We start from the raw sequence: 17402 nt of genomic DNA, 5'->3' as shown, positions 1-17402 counted from the left end.
ATGAATGTAATTCGTTGAAACTCGTTGTTTCCACTTGGTTTCCACGCTATCTTCGCTTATGTCCTCCTCAATCAGTCTAACGCTAAATCCAGTCCCCGGTTTCTGTCTAAAATCAAACGTCCTCACCGCCCCCCAACTAAAACTTTTCCTTAACATCGCATGGGACGCTAATGTGCCACCACCTCCGACTGAGACTGAAGATGTGATTCAAAAGGCGATGCGTGGCGAAGACGTTGGATGGTTCGTACCGGTCATAGTCTCAGATCTGCGCCATGACAAAGATAAAGGTCGGTGCAGTGCTCTACCCGTCTCCTACTTCCCTCAATCGCCATTCAGTCGGCCGACCGGCCCTTGTCGTCGACTGTGTATTCAATACATCGATCAAGTCACGAACGATGAAAGAACCAGATTTCAAAGCGTTCATTATAGGTACGTCATTTTAATACACCTCCGATACCTTTCTAACCATCAATCTAGAACTTGCCCTCCAGCGCGTTGAATCCCAGACCTCTCTTTTACTTTCTCGGCAAATCGGCACGCCCAACATCGCCTCGAAAGGCAAACCTGTGTCGCGCCAAGTCCTCGTGCCTGAACTACTCTTCCCGCCTCACCACAAACCCGACACTAAGTCGCTCGTTCAGGAACTAGCTTCTACACCGACAGTCAAGGGGATATCCACTCCCACATGGTCTTGGTCCAACGATGACCGTAAAATCCGCATCATCGTCAATGTCCCCAATCTGGTAAGTCTCATCCCCCGGCATACCATCTACTTTCCCTGTTTCCACGGAGACACTAGCATTTTAGTTCCCGTGTTCATACCGATCATACAGACTCATGCACATATTACCACCTCAACTCTCGACGTAGAACCACGAAGAGTAATACTTCATGTTCCTTCATTATACGACCTAGATATCAACTTCGATCTCTCGCCTACGTATCCTCTTGGTCCAACAGACCTCAAAAGGTTCAGAGATCTTGATGTGGACGGTGCCAAGGCGGAGTGGATAGTTGCTGAAAAGGTTATAGTTCTTCTGGCTTAGCAGTGCAGGCGCCATACCTCCGACTCGGGGTAACCTTGACGAATATGTGCGCTTTAATTATTTAAGTGACTGTATAATCCGTAATTAGCACAGCACCTAGCACTGCGCAGAGATATAGTGCGAGGGTGAGTTTCATTCTTCATCAACTAATAATCTTATGGCTTCTAACTACGCCACCAGCGATAACCTGCTCGGGTCGTGACTGCTCACGAGTAGGGTCGCAACTGCTCACGAGCAGCACTTCGGGTCCTGACACCAAGATTGACGAGGTCGCGAATTGTGCCCTAGATATGACAAGGACCAATGATTGTCTGGACACCTCTAAACTTGCCGTCTATCAGTGCGTCTTTGTTATCTCTCCTACCTGCGTATCATGCACGTTGCTCCCTCCATTTTACTAAGCGCAAACGTCAACCGTTCCGTACAATTGCTGTGACTTTGATCATCATCATGTCATCCCTTCCCTCGAAAAGCACCCCGGCGATCTATGTCTATATCTCACCAGGGACATCCTGAGATTTGCGACCGTCGCTTACTGATTGCTGTCCTCGCCTCCTACGTCTCCGGAAGCTGGCGAAATTAATCCCTTGCGCAATTAGAAATACAGGCACCATCATGCATGGCTTAGTATTTCTAGCGTTCTTACCGGCCGCATCAGCAGCGAACAGAAGAGGGAACCTATCTACGCCGGGGACCCGAGTCAATGTGCCCAGCTCCACGTCATATGGGAATCAAAGTTCACGGTGACTTGTTGGTACATGGTATCAAACTACAGGTTGAAACCCCTTGAGCGATACGTTTCATTAACACGGGCCCCCATATCTGCGCTCAGGCCTCGCCAAGGGGGAATGATATAGTACATCGGTCTGGGGTCATTTAGCAATCGAAGCGCAAGGCGCCTAGCTCCTGTGCAATGTCCCGGGGGCCTGTGGAGCGGGGGGAGCGAAGATCAGCAGCAGAGCAGCATAAGAACGGAGATAAGCATACACTGGCAAGCGCTTTTGATTAGGGCCATCCCTTCCAATTGGCCGTTCTCGACTTCGTGTCCGAGGCTGATGATCGCTTGATGGCGCTTTACTGCGAGTGGCTGTAAGAATGCTATTTGTTTAGAGAAAATGTAATTATGGCTTCTTGACGCTGAAGGGACAGACTATGAGTTCTTGCTGTGCTTCAGCGATCGCGGCTGTGATCTGTCGCTTCTTGTCTTCTAGAATCGCATATTGTTCGAGGAAATTCTGATGGATTGCCTCCCTTTGATTTGTGCATCAGCGTTAAGTAGCAGTGGTGTGTGCTAGGACAGGGATGTCCCTACATATCGTGTATGATGCTGGCGATTTCTGTTTCCTTTTTATGGAGCTGGTTGGGAGTTGAAGATTATGAGACGATGAGCCTTAAAGAATACGAACGGCGAGGTCTAGTTCCTTTTGTGTCGTCTGTATGATTTTATCGTCGCGTCCTCTCAATTTCTTATCCCATGTCGCTAGGAGGCGCATATAGGTAGCGTAATGAATCCCATGATGCGTAGGACACACCTTTGAACTCCGCTGCGACGACCGCGAATGTTCTTGGATATGGGCTTGTTGTCAGCGTGGTAAGATTAAATTGGGTGGAAATTACTCGTTGCTGTGGTCAGAGAGGCTGTCTTCGGGGGAGAGTTTGAAGTCTATGTCTTCTGATGGTGCTTGGGAAGGGGGTCTGGCTGATGGGACGCGTCTTTCGGGCATCTTGGGTGATATCGGTAAGAGATCAGTAAGCAGTAGACGCGCGTCGGTGGTTGTTCGTAAGACGCGATCACGTGATCATATATTTATGCGTCGTTATACATATGCTCCACCAGCGTCCATTATGTATATGAGGAAGAGCACGGGTTCTCTTTAGGGGCTTCTTTGTCGTGGTGGCAATGGCATTGATCATGAGACTCTACTGAGTTCAGACACCGGCGCTTCGCGGGAAACCAACACGGTCACCCGCGAGTGCCCGTCGTTCCTTTCATATCGTCGAGATAGATATATCCTGTTCAAAACAACCGCTCCGAGGGCACGTGTAGGTTGGCATCTGCACAAGTTCAGCCTCATCAGTTAATTCTCTCTTGCAACTTCACAAGTTCAGCCTCATCAGTATTCTCTCTTGCGACTTCTCCGTCGTTGTCATCAACTTCGAACACCGGCGCTTCGCGGGAAACGAACGCGGTCACCCGCGAGTGCCCGTCGTTCCTTTCATATCGTCGGGCATCATAGATAATATTATCCTGTTCGAAACAACCGCTCCGAGGGTACGCATAGTTGCGTCTGCACCAGTTGAGCCTCATCAGTTAATTCTTTCTAGGGGTCTTCTTTGTCGTGGCATCGAGTTCGAACACCGGCGCTTCGCGGGAATCCAACACGAGTCTGGTCGTTCCTTTCACATCGTCGGGCTAGAGACACCCTCTTTCGAAACAGCCATTCTGAGCGGTTGCTTGGAAGGGTATTTAAGGGTATTTAATCATGGCATTGATCCCAACAAACGTGTGCAGGGAATATCCCTATAGATCAGCGCTAATATCTACGCCAGGAACACTAGGTGGCCAGACAATCATCGAGATTCAAGCAAGGGACGTGGCAAGTTTGATTGTGTAGGTGCGATAGAATTGCTAATGGAGCGCGCGCGCGGCTGCTGATCATTTTGCTGGATTAGGCGTTCCGGGAACCCTGCACTGCGGAGCTTCAAATGTCAAAGTAGAGGTGACTAAAACGTACACAAGCCTAAAGCTTGTGCTCCGCCTCGCTGATATATGGACCCACAACCCTCATTGTATACCTAATAACAGGCACAAGCGCGTGCAGCCGATGCCAAACTTTGCGACCCTGTAGATAATATACTCTTTGATCGCTCTGATAGCGGCACAAGCAGTACTCGGTAACTCACATGTTGGCAATACCAGTGCTTGCGGCGTGTTCACCACTAGGATTATGGCCTCACCCGAAAAGACCGCCTCGCGCTTTCCCGCAGCGTTTACAACCCTGGATGAGGTTTTGAATCTTAAACGTCGCATCTCCTATCCGCCTCACACCTTGGCCGCCATGTTGTTGCAAACCGCGGATTTATTGTATCTGAATTCTGTAATACATGGGACTGAGAGTAAGCGGAGATCGGGGCACAACATCGTCTTGAAGTTTCAAAAACTCCTTTCGGTATCTAGAACATGTTAGAGGAGGAAGATGGGCCGCCCTGTTCTATGTATTTTTAACGTGCAGATTTGTAAAACACTGGCGTTTGACGGCAAGACGTCGGCTGGAGGACTTTGGATTGATTTAGATTTGAAACGACACTCTAAGCGCAGCGGGAAGTCGTCAGTGCCAGTGTAGCGGTCACCCAACACCAGATACGGACTGTAGAACAAACTCCTATTCCTCAGTCTGCCTCCATAATGTGCCATCTTGGTACAATAATAACGCTTCTTGGGGGCATCAATGGCTCAACCGAAAGGCTTCCCAGTACCTCCCTCGGCACCACACTAGTGAGCATAGCCTTGTACCACGGTGTCCAGGCCAAGATATCCCTGCCCTCTTCGAAATTACGACTGGGCTCCACAACGTGTGGAAAAAGGACGACATAGCATTGATCTCCCAAATCGGATGTGTTGGCGGACCTGTGGCGCGATGAGATGCGACATATGGCGATATGAACACGAGTGGGGGTGGGGGTTTTCGTGGGAAGAGGTTGTACGCGCAGAATACGTAGGCGCATGTCACACGCTGGAATCGGTGCGGAGGGTGGCGCGGACGAGAGCTTCTGTTTGAGCTGGAGGCACCAAAGGGTATAGTCGGTCTTTGTTCCTGAGATCAAGTGGTGCGCGCGCGCTGCCATTCCACCGCTGTTATACCGTTGTGTTTCAGTGTTAATCGGCGAGTATTTTCGGGGCGCGCACGTACCGTATAAACTTCGCTTTGGCGCTCTTGTTTTTGCGAGGGCTGAGTCCAATACCGCGCTGCATCTCGCGCTCGAATGGGGAGATAAAGTTGTGTCCGTGCTGTTGAAGGAAAAGCGAGAGCAGCTCGGCACCTGCACCATCCTTTGTGGGATTTGTCGCAAAAGATGAGATGGGCTTCATGTTAGTTGATGATTTCTTTGAGGGAAACGGAGCAAAGCTAGGTGGACCAAGAGGCTTCAGAATGACCGCTTTAGTAGTTGGCTGAGGCATCGGAGGTGGCTTGAGAATCGAGAAAGATCGGGGTTTGGAAGATGATGCATTTTCTGGGGCACTGGTTATGAACGAAGGTGGCTTGAGAGGTTGAAGTGCGGAATGTGGTTTTTGACGAGATATCGGGGGAGGGTGCGCAGATCCTGATTCCGAAGGGGCAATGGCGAGACGCTTCACGGTTGGCACGCGAGATGTGCCTGCCTCTGCGTTACTCGCAGTGGTAGATGGGTTCAGTCGCTTGCGATTGCCAGCTGGGCGAACTGATGACTCCTTTTCCTTTTCCTTTCCCTTAGCCTCACGTCCAAGTGAAGTGTCGCCAAAGTCTGGGAGCTCGGCAGTGAATGGGTTCTGTGGTCGCTCTCGAACACGAGTTGAACCCTTTGACTTTTCATCGGGAATCTTTGTTGATGGCCCGGCCTTGGGTGAGCCAAAAGAAGATACAAAGGGCGGGGGAGGTTTGTAGGCCGGTTTCGAGGTGGTCTTCGTTACCTGGAAGCCGTCGGGTCCTTGAAAGCGATGTCTTTTAGCTGGTCGACTGCTGGACTGCTGCTGGACCGTCATCAGTATTTGGAGTGAGAAGGATCTGCGTGTGCCACTGACCTCCATGTTGCTTTTTGTCCTGCAGTTTCTGAAGTGATAGGAGCCACATCAGGTTGAATGATTAGTCAGCTGTGATTTTGCAATTTGTTCCCCGCCGCGGGTCGTGACGACGGTCCACAAAAAACCTGCATTATCATCGCTTGACTGGCTCGATTTAGATTTTTGAAGTGCTTGCGACGAACGGACTCGTACAGAGATAACAGTTGTCCCCGTTATGTAACTCCGTGGTCCAGTGAGCGTTAGCTTTCATGACGAACGAAGCTGACAACAGTGACAACCACTATTCAAATACCTCTGGCCTACATAATGATGTGGGGTCAAGTCCCATGTCAAATTCCGCGGCTGCCTTGTCAACCCCACGTCAATGTTTAATCGGCTACACCTAGTGTGGGGTCAATTCCATGTCAAATTCCGCGGATGACTAGGACTTGTCAACCCCACGTCAATATCTCTGTCACTGCTGCGTCGAATTTCCGTGTTTGTGCCATCACATGCACCACATTCTATTCATGACGTATCATGTGAGGTGTGCTATTTTCTGCTTAATCCCACCCAGGACATCCGATCTGCTTTGACCCTGTACCATCTGGGCGTCTATTGTCAAGCGCACGTGCATCATCGTATTGTGCCAGTGCGCGCGGACTCGGTATACCTTTGCAGTGACCAGCTCTCATCGATATTAACTTCAATGCCATTTCAGGGTTATATTAAAGGCCGGATCTAAGTTATCAAACTTTGTAGCTTCCTGCTCCAGAAGCTTTTGCATTCGCCAAGTGCTCGGAGTGTCATGCCTCACAGAGAAGCCAGAAAGGGAAGGGACGCATAGAACTCAGGGTTACCGTACGGTGATGTAACTATGTGTTATCAGGATGAATGAATCCGAAAGCGAGAAGACAGCCGTTCATTGTTCCATAGACTCGGTGCTACGTGCTCCAATTCCACTCTTGAGGCGCATTACAACAGGGCGCAAAGGGAGCTGTCACAGCGCAGCCATGGGGCCGCATCTGGCCGCATCAGCTAAGCTTGATGTATGTGTACTACTAGCTCGGTGCAATTAGGTTTAGCTACATGGTAGCTGGAGTGCCTTTTCAAATGCATCACCGTGCGGCCCGGTCGCTGCAAGACCGGGTCACCTTAGCCACACTCAATTGCTCCGAAGTTGAAAGCCACCTTGTGACAACGTGATCACGATGTCTTCAAACCATATGGCCGACCTTCGTTTCTTCGTTCTTGACTACCATGAATCTTTCAGACGAGGATAAGAGGGAAATCGGTCAGGTGCGCTGAAAGCTACTCTAAGATAAAATCAACTTCTGAAGTCGGACTACAGCACTTCGTTTTCGGATTTCATGGACATGAAATCAGTGAGGATGCAAAGGAACTCATCGAGAAGTATCATGTTGGGTAGGGAAACACGAATATAGATGTGCTCTATGCAAGGGAGCTCACGGGCCATTTGCGATCAGGAACATCATCCTCATGAAACGGAACGTACAAAGTGAGATGCTAATGTTTGTTCAAATATTGACACCGTGCAAACAATGATTGTCCTAGGTGTGAAGCAGGTGCACGCGCTTGTTCAATCTTTGCAGCAGTGCGCAAGAGATGCTGGTCATGCGCATCCTCTGATGATTGGGATCGATCAAGAGAATGGTGCGCTGAGGCTTCTCAGTGACGATCTCATCTTTGGCAGCAACTATATGATCACACAGGCCTCGTATCCGCGTTCAGCTCAACTGCAAAGTATCAGGCTGGGACACAGTTGTAAGTTGTGTTCCGTTGAACCTATTTTGTCTCATCATTTTTCAGCCCAGGGGCTATGGCAATCGCTGCTACCGGTGATCCAAAATATGCCAAAGAATGCTCAGAGGCTTCAGCTCGCGAGATGAAAGCTGTTGGCATCAATTGGTCCTATTCCCCGGTAGGAGATGTGAATTCTGACCCGCAGAACCCGGTCATTGGTGAGTATCAAGCTTCGCCCCTCAATGGTATCTTTACCTGTGATTTTTCGTAAGGTGTTCGCTCTTTTGGAGATGGTGAGATCTAGGCTATCTTATTTACCTCGAGAATTTTGGCTGAGCTTAGGTGATTAGACCCTACAAAAGTTGCGCGATATGCGAAGGCGGTTGGTGATGGCCTCACACAAGGTGGTGTCGCACCGTCCGCGAAACATTTTCCAGGGCACGGTGATACAAACATCGACTCGCATCTTGGTCTCCCCGTCATCAAGAAAAGTCGTATCGAGTTGGATCAAACAGAGTTGAAACCTTTCAAGGAACTGATCGACGCTGGCATCGCCAGCATCATGACGGGGCATATGGTTATCCAGGCCTTGACTGGTGACAGTGAGACTCCAGCTTCCCTTTCACGAGCTGTGACTACGACACTCTTGCGGGAGGAGCTGCACTTTGAAGGAGTGGTCGTGACGGATTGTCTAGAAATGAATGCGGTGAAGGAGAGACAAGGCGGCGTACCACGTGGTGCTGTGGAAGCATTAGCGGCCGGTGCAGATGTGGTAATGGTTTGCCATACTATGGCGTTGCATAGGGGAGCGATGGAGGCCACCTATGAGGCAGTCCAGAAGGCCGAACTGAATATGGACGAGCTGAGGAAAAGTGGAGAAAGGATTATTGCGCTGAAACGGGAATTCGCTGGGACATGGGACGACGTGCTTGGAAAGCCATTTGACGAGAAGGCGATGAATGCGTTGCAGGCGACGAACAAGAAACTGAGCAAGGAAGCATACGCAAAGTCCACCGCGCTAATTTCTGGATCTCTCCCTGTGTTTTCTTCAGGCAAGATTGTGGTGATGACACCAGTCGTGGAAAGCCTAAACGCAGCAGTGGATGATGCGGAAGGTGTGCAACGCACCGACAATGGCCACGTCCGGAATACGGCAGCACCTTACTACATGTCTTTTGCGGAGTCTGTGCAACGCCGCACTGCAGATGTCGAACATTTGGTTTATGCAGCTGATTTTGACTGCAGAAGAGATTTTGGCGAAGGAATTGTGTTCGTGACACGCAATGCGGATCGTGGCGCTTGGCAACTGGATGTCTTGGAGAGAGTCAGGACGCAGGCCAGTGGAGTACCGGTCGTGGTACTGGCGAGCTGCGCACCGTATGAATTGTTCTCTAGGAGGGTCTTGGGTGTGCAGGCATGCGTGGCGAGCTTCGAGTACACCAGTGAAGCGTTGGAAGCTGCTGCGAAAGTTATTTTTGACGGGATTTCTCCGGTGGGGGAGTCGCCTGTTAGCAATATTCGAGGACAATAAGCTTGGTTGCTAGAAAATTATGTACATATGTACCGCAGACTCTGCCAAGCAGTACGAGCGTCTTCGAAATTTTGCTATGCTCGTCGTTGACTTCACACGCACGACTCGCGTCGAAACTAAATGCATCATGCATGTAAATTTATTGTCTGTGTATATATACTAGCTAGTAGTCACGACTCACCGGTGCACCACCCTAAGCGTTTGTCGCAATGCTATACTTATAATCAGCAGGCTCTTGTGCAAAGTGCAGATAAAGCTTCCTCATCCATGATATCCATGGCAGCCACCCAGCTCCTTTTCCTACCAACGGAGAAGGAATTTGAGCGCGATAAAGCAAAGCAGCAACAAGTCACCTCGAGCAGAGACGTTGATTTTGTCATCGACAAATATGTACGTCTTGAGTACTGAGTCTTAGCTTGATCTCTCACTTACTTTTTTTTTGCAACATCATCAACTGGCGCTGACTAGAACTCCAAAGCATATGGATAGGCCGTACACGTTACCAGTCACACTATCACCATGCCTACACCTACACCCACCCCCCAGACTAACCCAAATCCAACACGAAGAGACGGACGTACTGAGACAGAGAAGGCACAGCCTGGTATACTGAAGGAGGTACGAGAGCGCCTTGGGCGAGAGGAAGTTAATCCCTCAGAGCTTAAGCGCATGATCGGTAGGTCACTTCAGCCGACACCTGATGTCGCAGGCATTAATATCTGCAAGGTGTCTGCAAGTACATATTATGAGTCGGATGTAGAAATGGAAATATGCGAAGGAGACGCCTCAATCGACGGTAACAGCCCGACTTCGGAGATCGTTTTTGGCTTCGTTGATCTCCTGCGGATGACCAGATATCAGCACATGACTCTTTGAGAAAAATTTCCGGTGCTTACCTGCAACAACTCGTGATAGGCTTCGGGGCAGTCACGGAATGTAAACACCCCCCAGCCGAGACTCCAGAGGGAATACGATCCGAATGATACCAAAAGCCACCAGGGAATCTAGTATTATGTCGAGTGTGCGTGAATTAAGGTGTTCGTGCCAGTGAGCTCATGAGAAGGACGTACGACGGGAAGAATTTCTTGTGCTACACCAGCGTCAATGAGTGGTATGGGTAGGATCTCGAACAACACCAGTAGATAGATTGAAATAAGGATGGTGGAGTATATTGAGACTCGATGCAAGCGAGCCATGTTTCGATACAATAAAGTGTCCTCACAAAAACCGGGTTGGCAAATGATGGATGTTGATGACGATGAGGGCTGTCGACGGTCGTCGTGCTTGACAGCGTCGGATTTCATATTTTGAAGGTCACGTGATTCACTTGAAGCTTAGTAACAGCATCCTGTGACTGTCAGTAAGTCTTAACTTGGCACGTGTTCGTTCAAAAATAATGTTGAAAATTCAAATAAATCGACAATTCAGCAAACTTGAGCAGAAAGCAACTGCCGACCACGACGAGCGCACGCTGTCTAGGGTCACCTCCTGAATGCTCTGACGAGAATGCCTCTCATTCAAGTACTATGCATATGCACATACTGCAGACTCTGAGCAACACAAGCGATGCATAAATATCGGCCGCCTGCAGCTGTGCCCTGTATGGTAGTCGTAAAGAGGCTGTGACTCACTGACATTAGGAAGTTCCTGTGCAAAGTGTAGGGATTAAAGCTCTCTCATGATGACCAGCCCTGTTTCCTTTTCCTACCAATGAAGAAACTCTTTGGGCGCGACAGAGTGAAGCAGCAAAAGGTTACCTGGCACAGCGATGTTTCGGATGTTCTCATCGACGATGTAAGTCTTGAGCTCGAGCCTTGATACATCATAACTTGGATTATCACTAACCTGAACTTTGATGCATATGTATAGGACGCAGTACTACTTGTGCCAGTGCGCCCCAAACGGCCCACACAGGGCCACCGTGACTGGGATATCACACTATCTGAGCCCCCTGCCCCTTCTAGCCCACCTCAGTTTGCCGTGCCTCCGATATCGCCGAACCGTCTAGCTTCCATTCCACCTGTAATATTACTCGCAGAGAAGAAGAGTTTCTGGGACGGGATCAGCCGGGATAGGGACAGGGACAAAGACAAGGAGCGCGGACGTGATAAAGAGCGCGAAATTCGTGAGAAGGAAAAGGAAAGAGAAAAGGACAAGGAGGGTCGAGACCGCCTTTGGCGCGAGGAAGATAATCCCTCAGAGCTTACGCGCATGATCGGTGCGTCAATTCAGCCGATACCGTGTCTTTGATGGTGCGGGATCAATATCGGTGGTGTAGTGTATCTTACGGCGACCTCATTGGAGGACTGGGTGCTCGTACTCGAAGTCTCCGACCGCGCGTCGGCTACTGAAGCGAATGCCAAGGAGGCTATGAAAGCCCTTAGGCGGGAATTCAAGTGCGTTTCATAACCGAACTTTACTTTCTATACCGTTGACAGGGTACATTGGATACAGATATGCAGAGCCTAAATCTCAACTATCGGCTGCCAGGGTGAGCACCACCCTTCTTGTTGCTTTGTCCTTGATCTCTCTCACCTCGGAAAACGCATATTCGTCCATTCTTTGTCCAATTTGTATCACTGTTTGCACAGTTATGGGCAATAATGCTCCGCAATGCGTCCGGTATCTTTCTTACCCAGATCAGCTCCCGCAAATTCATTGACACCGTCGAGGACGTGCTAACAAGCTCAAGAACGAGTCCTGTTGTCAGAAAACGACTAATGGAGGTGCTCGCAGCTGCCGCATTCATCACTGCTTCGCGTATGTGTTAAGTTTGTTCTTGACTATACACTCCCTTTTGCTGAATATCTTTTTTGACTCATTTAACTTTTGGAAACCCATTTTTATCGGTCTCCAGCCATTTCCCCATCAACCCACGTTCTTTTCGCGTTACTGCTACTCTCACTGACCCTTCTTCACAGGTCCTCATCCATCGCCTTTTTTACTCAATGATCGTGACCATGATTGGGACGGTTTCTGTGCCCTATGGATACGATTGAAACCTGCTGACAAGCCCGATGTGGGGATTCCGTTCGACATCGAGGATGCTATGTTTAGCCCCCCTATAGGTTCTACGCGTCCGCCAATAGAGGAGGTCAGTGTCATTTTTGTTTGTGTTTATAACGGTACCCTGATCGATTCTCTTGATCTGTTCTTGCTTGCGGTTTGTCTTGATGATGTCTTGTTGTGAATAGCCGCCGTCGAGGAGTCTCCGCCAGCGTGGTGTCATTCCTCCTGAAGATGATATAAAACGCTTATTCCAGGAATGCAAGATCGCGAAAGGAAATGCGACCGTCCTTAGCGAAATGCTTGCATACGCGAAACCGGAGCAGATAGAAGGGAGCCAAATACTGGTGCGTATGATTTCTCAGTTAACCTCTGATCTCCATTTTGTTAGTCTGCCACATCTCTGCGTGGCATCATGACTCTCCTGCCCAATTCCTGTTGACATCAATCTGACCGATCCATAGGAATATTTGACAAAATGCCGCGGGTCGCAAGAACTGATATATACCCAAATTCCATGGGCGTCTGCAGGCGCCGAACGGTCACGCAGTGACCGAGAAAGGAATGCAGAAGGAAATGAACGCACGAAATCGCAGCCTGATGTCCAATTCAGTTCTCCTCCGAGTCGAGATTACCATGGCATAGAGGGTAAATTCTATAATGCAGATGGAGAAGAACAGACTTTGGAGGAACAGCTTCTTGCGGCGTTGCTTGACGCGAATGAGGCGCTGTTTGGGGCGTTGAGAATATATGATGATGTTATGCGGGTCGCGGAGGAACGGGTGGCTGTTGAGATTAGTAGGAGGGATGTGAAGATGGACCGAAGAGTGAGTGTTTCTTTTTTTGCTGCCTCAGCCATTGCAACTTTCATGTACTCTGTACATTTTCATTTTCATTTTCTTCCCTGTACCTCCGGACTGAGGCTGACGTTTGGTATAGCACATGGAAAATGAATACCTCGGAGAATCTCAACATGATTATGGAGGCGGTTCTTCACGCACGCCATCTCCGATTCCATCACCACCTGCTTCGCCCAGCCAACACAATCTCCCTTCCTCACAAGTCTATACCCTTCCTCGGGTCCCTGCCACTATCTCCCCTGCCCATTCGCACTACAGCCCACCACCACCGTACGACCTGCCCCGACAACACGATCTCCCACGTGTTGTTCCCTCACAAACCCATCCCCTTCCTCGGGTCCCTCCCGCGCTCTCCCCTGCCCATTCGCATTACGGCCCACCACCACCGTACGTGAGCACATCAACGCTGCTCATGCCGCCGCCGGTACCCCGTTCACCTGCAAACCTGCCACACCCACCCTCGCCTCCGCCTCTGCCACCTCTAGCTAGTACATCTCTCATACGACCGAGCGCGAAGGTCGTGGAAGAAGTCGATGATGGTGCGTTACGCTCTCACTTGATCAATGACAAAATTGTGGTTTCCTGATGTGTGGTCGACATAGAAGAACACGAGCCGAGTGACTTGTACTGCGAGCCAAGGCATGAATCGGTTGTACTGGACTCGGACGAGGAGGTTCACGGTGAGGTTAATGCAAATACGTGGTGGCTTCGAAGACAGCCTATACAGTACGTATATGACGCAGTTGCTGAGCGCACGACGCAGTATCTGCGAGAAAGGAGCAGACCTCCCGACATATTCGGTGTGAGCTTTGCCCTCGACGCAGTGGATGCTACGTCCATCCCCACCGTAGTTCCTACACATCTGCCAATGGAATGGGAGGTGAGCACTTTTTCCATCTGTGTTTGACGAGGGTCTATAATTGACTCCTTTCTAGCCTCCATCCCCAATACAACCGAGCGAAAAGGCGCTCGGGAAGAGGAGGGTCGTGGAAGAAGTCGACGATGGTGGGTCACAGTTGATCACAAGACTGTGGTTTGCTGATGTGTTGTCGATATAGAACACCACGACTCGAGTGACTTGTACTATGAACCGAGACGCGAATCGGTTGCACTGGACTCAGATGAGGAGACACATGGTGGGGATCATGCTAATGCGTTGTGGGCTCGAAGACAGCCTATACATTACGTATATGATGCGTTTGCTGAGCGCACGGCGCAGTATCTGCGAGAAAGGAGCAGACCTCCCGACATATTCGGTGTGAGCTTTGCCCTCGACGCAGTGGATGCTACGTCCATCCCCACCGTAGTTCCTACACATCTGCCAATGGAATGGGAGGTGAGCACTTTTTTCCATCTGTGTTTGACGAGGGTCTATCATTGACTCCTGTCTAGCCTCCATCCCCAATACGACCGAGCGAAAAGGCGCTCGGGAAGAGGAGGGTCGTGGAAGAAGTCGACGATGGTGGGTCACAGTTGATCACAAGACTGTGGTTTGCTGATGTGTTGTCGATATAGAACACCACGACTCGAGTGACTTGTACTATGAACCGAGACGCGAATCGGTTGCACTGGACTCAGATGAGGAGACACATGGTGGGGATCATGCTAATGCGTTGTGGGCTCGAAGGCAGTCTATACATTACGTATATGATGCGTTTGCTGAGCGCATGGCGCAGTATCTGCGAGAAAGGAGAAGACCTCCCGATATATCTGGTGTGAGCTTTGCCCTCGACGTAGCGGGTGCTACGTCCACCCTCGACATAGTTCCTACACATCTGCCAATGGAAGAGGAGGTGAGCACCTTGTTTTCATTCATGATTAATGACGGTGCTATGATCGATTCTCTTCTGTTGTGCTGTATAGATACCTGGTAGCAAGCCAGGTGCTACTATTGCTTCCAGCGATTTGGACAGGGCTATTGATAGGGTTACCGACCCATACTGGGCAGGGATGGATCTGGATTTTTCAACGGATACTGTCTTTGCATACAGCAGTAAAGTAAATTTAGAAAAAATGGCATGGGAGGATGCGCGTCTCGATGCGCAAAAGGTACGATGACATCAATCACTTTGGAGCCAGAGCTCATTTTGGCAGGTCATCATACTCAACCCATCGTCCTATCTTGGATACCAGTTGAAGCATGCAGCGCTTCATGGCGCACACCGCTATGACGAAGCGATCGAGACTTTCGACATCATGCTTTCCAAGTTGGACAATGCTCCTGAGATGCAGCTACGAGGTGAGCCCCAAATAACTCATGTGTCAAGGTGCTTGACACTTTCTCCAGAGCTGCGCCAGCAGTATTTCAGTCTATCCGAAGCAGACGATGCTATTCGACAGGCCATTCACGCTCAACTCGACGATGCCCCACTTCGTCTACTCGACACCACTTCCGGGCTCTTGTGTGATCGAGAGGCGCAGATATGCGCCTTCAAACTGAGCACCGAATACAAGGGGCTTCTGTCATTAATAATCAAGCATGCAGACATTCGAATGGAGCGCATAAAAGAAGTGGTGGCGTTCTACTTCCGCTGTGTCATGTTATCACACAGGTGGGAAGGGAAGGAGCCACTGCTGCAAGACATCAAGGACAAGGTCGTGTACAAGTTGAATCCGGTCAATGGTATCGTGAAGTTGCAGTCGTTCTGCAAAACTGCGCGCGATACGGGCTATCGATGGGCGTGGATTGATACGTGTTGCATCGACCAGAACAACAACGTCGAGCTCCAAAAATCACTCAATTCCATGTTTATTTGGTATCGCCACTCGGCGCTCACGATCGTCTACCTGTCGGATGTCGTGCCTTCGTCCAAGTCTGGCGCCCTAGCGAGGAGCGCTTGGAACACGCGTGGGTGGACTCTCCCGGAATTCCTTGCTCCTGAAATCGTTCTCTTTTACCAAAGAGATTGGTCGCTATATCTCGATGACCACTCTCACAATCACAAAGAGTCTTTCATAATCATGGGGGAGTTGGAGGATGCGACGGGCATAGATGCACATACCCTCGTTACATTCCGTCCGGGAATGACAGGTGCCCGGGAGAAACTCCGATGGGCATCGACGCGTGTAACAACTGTGCAGGAAGATGTTGCATACTCACTGTTCGGCGTCTTTGGCATCCACCTACCTGCTATTTATGGCGAGAAGAAGCAAAACGCGCTCGGGCGGCTCCTACAGGAGATTGTGGCTCAGTCGGGCGACATTACTGCATTGGACTGGGTTGGAACATCATCCGAGTTTAATAGCTGCCTGCCAGCCGACATAACCTCATACACAGCTTTACCATCCACGCTGCCACCTCTGTCCGAAGACTACATTCAGTCATCTGTCTCCTGGCTGCAAAATACCGTGGATATTGATGCGGCTTTGAAACTTTATAGCCTGCTTGACAATCTGGGTGCTCCTCGTTTCGCGAACCGCAGGCTGCGTCTGCCTTGTATCGCATTCACTGTCACAGAAGTCAGACGAAGCCGTGCTCAAGACCAGGAGGCCTGTTTTGCGTATGAAGTCAAGGCAAGCGGACTTCGTGACCTGCTTTTCACCACGGAAGACAAGCTAGTCCAATTTTCGCGGGCAAAGCCCACTCTGCAGACATTCCTGCTTGTCCGTCCGTGGGATCCTTATCTCTTGGAGTTGCCTGAATTTGCAGACAATCCACAGAACATGGACAATTGGTCTGTGCGCGGTTCTATGGTTCACGATACTTTCAGCATGTTTTCAGGTGAAACGGGGCCGATTGATTTCCAGTCAAAACCACGAGCATTGCGATTGATTGTTCGCCTCGGACAGCCTTTCGGCGCGTTTCTGCTAGCGCGGCAGCGCGGTGGAGAATACAGGAGAATTGCGTCAGATCGCAATATCATTGCGCAAGTCAAAGACGTGGCGGGTTCTATTCACAGAATGCATGTCAGAACACTGGAGATATCATAATATTTGGAAGGACAGATTTTAACATTCATACCTTGTTCATACCTTGATAGTTGACCTTATATATAGGTTGCACATATACCTCTCTGTACTCGTGGTGATACTGTTACAACTGGAAAGCGGACTGTCATTTCACATGCTCCATCACACAGTGCTCAGTACTCAGTACTCAACTCCGAGGCCTTTGGAAGTTGCATTGTTTGCTGGGCAAGTACCGCTCCCTCTCCTGACCTAATTAGTATCCCTAAATCACCAGACCATGAGTCCGGTTCGGAAAGGTCCAGGTTCGAACCAAGGTTCAGAACCTACCTGTAAAGCACTACTCCCAGCCAGTGAAGATATATACTGCCCTCCACATCCACGTTAGCAGTTACTTCCTTGATGGCGGCATTGACGCCTCGACTCGTGAACTTGGCTCTGACCTTCCGCAGAATCTTCATGCAATGCGCAACAACACTCCACGGTTCTCGTCATCCCGTTCGGGATTCAACATGCTCGTCAAACCAAAG

The 17402-nt window shown here is 49.9% G+C and overlaps 6 protein-coding genes across 6 annotated transcripts; 3 read left to right on the top strand and 3 right to left on the bottom strand.

Moving 5' to 3' along the window:
• Nucleotides 1–58: 58 nt before the first annotated feature.
• DEU56DRAFT_727275 (pre-RNA processing PIH1/Nop17-domain-containing protein) lies at nucleotides 59–1046 on the top strand (the record flags this gene model as incomplete). The annotated part of the gene is made up of 3 exons (XM_041347972.1): nucleotides 59–287; nucleotides 337–429; nucleotides 478–1046. 3 exons carry the CDS (start codon nucleotides 59–61, stop codon nucleotides 1044–1046), a joined length of 891 nt encoding a protein of 296 aa, XP_041213441.1.
• Nucleotides 1047–1922: 876 nt separating this feature from the next.
• On the bottom strand, nucleotides 1923–2770 carry DEU56DRAFT_752101 (uncharacterized protein; the record flags this gene model as incomplete). Its single annotated transcript, XM_041349606.1, has 7 exons — nucleotides 1923–1972; nucleotides 2034–2133; nucleotides 2198–2297; nucleotides 2359–2402; nucleotides 2453–2526; nucleotides 2579–2622; nucleotides 2664–2770. The coding sequence occupies 7 exons, from the start codon at nucleotides 2768–2770 to the stop codon at nucleotides 1923–1925; spliced, it is 519 nt and encodes a 172-aa protein (XP_041213440.1).
• A 1242-nt stretch (nucleotides 2771–4012) lies between these two features.
• On the bottom strand, nucleotides 4013–5918 carry DEU56DRAFT_776227 (uncharacterized protein). The gene is made up of 3 exons (XM_041351698.1): nucleotides 5827–5918; nucleotides 4958–5775; nucleotides 4013–4899 (listed from the first exon to the last, which is right to left on the bottom strand). Exons 1-3 carry the CDS (start codon nucleotides 5830–5832, stop codon nucleotides 4437–4439), a joined length of 1287 nt encoding a protein of 428 aa, XP_041213439.1. The 5' UTR covers nucleotides 5833–5918; the 3' UTR covers nucleotides 4013–4436.
• Nucleotides 5919–6942: 1024 nt separating this feature from the next.
• On the top strand, nucleotides 6943–9506 carry DEU56DRAFT_776223 (glycoside hydrolase superfamily). The gene is made up of 9 exons (XM_041351697.1): nucleotides 6943–7104; nucleotides 7157–7230; nucleotides 7293–7324; nucleotides 7381–7479; nucleotides 7539–7590; nucleotides 7636–7787; nucleotides 7842–7862; nucleotides 7920–9216; nucleotides 9282–9506. Exons 1-8 carry the CDS (start codon nucleotides 7066–7068, stop codon nucleotides 9098–9100), a joined length of 1650 nt encoding a protein of 549 aa, XP_041213438.1. The 5' UTR covers nucleotides 6943–7065; the 3' UTR covers nucleotides 9101–9216; nucleotides 9282–9506.
• Nucleotides 9507–9655: 149 nt separating this feature from the next.
• DEU56DRAFT_517137 (dolichol-phosphate mannosyltransferase subunit 3) lies at nucleotides 9656–10387 on the bottom strand. Its single transcript, XM_041346597.1, has 4 exons — nucleotides 10171–10387; nucleotides 9997–10104; nucleotides 9886–9940; nucleotides 9656–9830 (listed from the first exon to the last, which is right to left on the bottom strand). Exons 1-3 carry the CDS (start codon nucleotides 10294–10296, stop codon nucleotides 9887–9889), a joined length of 288 nt encoding a protein of 95 aa, XP_041213437.1. The 5' UTR covers nucleotides 10297–10387; the 3' UTR covers nucleotides 9656–9830; nucleotide 9886.
• Nucleotides 10388–10513: 126 nt separating this feature from the next.
• DEU56DRAFT_977193 (uncharacterized protein) lies at nucleotides 10514–17039 on the top strand. The gene is made up of 17 exons (XM_041359639.1): nucleotides 10514–10894; nucleotides 10970–11318; nucleotides 11379–11496; nucleotides 11555–11591; nucleotides 11692–11860; nucleotides 12022–12194; nucleotides 12295–12453; nucleotides 12571–12933; nucleotides 13046–13505; nucleotides 13569–13846; nucleotides 13902–13971; nucleotides 14025–14302; nucleotides 14359–14428; nucleotides 14482–14759; nucleotides 14830–15015; nucleotides 15061–15205; nucleotides 15254–17039. The coding sequence occupies exons 1-17, from the start codon at nucleotides 10811–10813 to the stop codon at nucleotides 16894–16896; spliced, it is 4860 nt and encodes a 1619-aa protein (XP_041213436.1). The 5' UTR covers nucleotides 10514–10810; the 3' UTR covers nucleotides 16897–17039.
• The last annotated feature ends 363 nt before the right edge of the window (nucleotides 17040–17402 follow it).

This window comes from Suillus clintonianus, assembly GCF_016758775.1.
Source record: "Suillus clintonianus strain FC179 chromosome Unknown DEU56scaffold_7, whole genome shotgun sequence".
Classification (NCBI taxonomy): domain Eukaryota; kingdom Fungi; phylum Basidiomycota; class Agaricomycetes; order Boletales; family Suillaceae; genus Suillus; species Suillus clintonianus.
The sequence above is the reverse complement of the archived record's forward strand: the minus strand, read 5'-3'. Positions and strand labels throughout refer to the sequence as shown.

Coding starts and splice junctions, on each gene's coding strand:
- DEU56DRAFT_776223 (XM_041351697.1), top strand. CDS start 7,066: ATGAATCTTTCAGACGAGGATAAGAGGGAAATCGGTCAG. Junction 7,325..7,380: donor CATGAAACGGAACGTACAAA/GTGAGATGCTAA, acceptor TGATTGTCCTAG/GTGTGAAGCAGGTGCACGCG. Junction 7,788..7,841: donor CCCGCAGAACCCGGTCATTG/GTGAGTATCAAG, acceptor ATTTTTCGTAAG/GTGTTCGCTCTTTTGGAGAT.
- DEU56DRAFT_776227 (XM_041351698.1), bottom strand. Junction 4,900..4,957: donor GCCAAAGCGAAGTTTATACG/GTACGTGCGCGC, acceptor ACGGTATAACAG/CGGTGGAATGGCAGCGCGCG.
- DEU56DRAFT_517137 (XM_041346597.1), bottom strand. CDS start 10,296: ATGGCTCGCTTGCATCGAGTCTCAATATACTCCACCATCCTTATTTCA. Junction 10,105..10,170: donor CACAAGAAATTCTTCCCGTC/GTACGTCCTTCT, acceptor ACATAATACTAG/ATTCCCTGGTGGCTTTTGGT. Junction 9,941..9,996: donor CCTATCACGAGTTGTTGCAG/GTAAGCACCGGA, acceptor GGTCATCCGCAG/GAGATCAACGAAGCCAAAAA.
- DEU56DRAFT_977193 (XM_041359639.1), top strand. CDS start 10,811: ATGAAGAAACTCTTTGGGCGCGACAGAGTGAAGCAGCAAAAGGTTACC. Junction 13,847..13,901: donor ATCTGCCAATGGAATGGGAG/GTGAGCACTTTT, acceptor ACTCCTTTCTAG/CCTCCATCCCCAATACAACC. Junction 13,972..14,024: donor CGTGGAAGAAGTCGACGATG/GTGGGTCACAGT, acceptor TTGTCGATATAG/AACACCACGACTCGAGTGAC.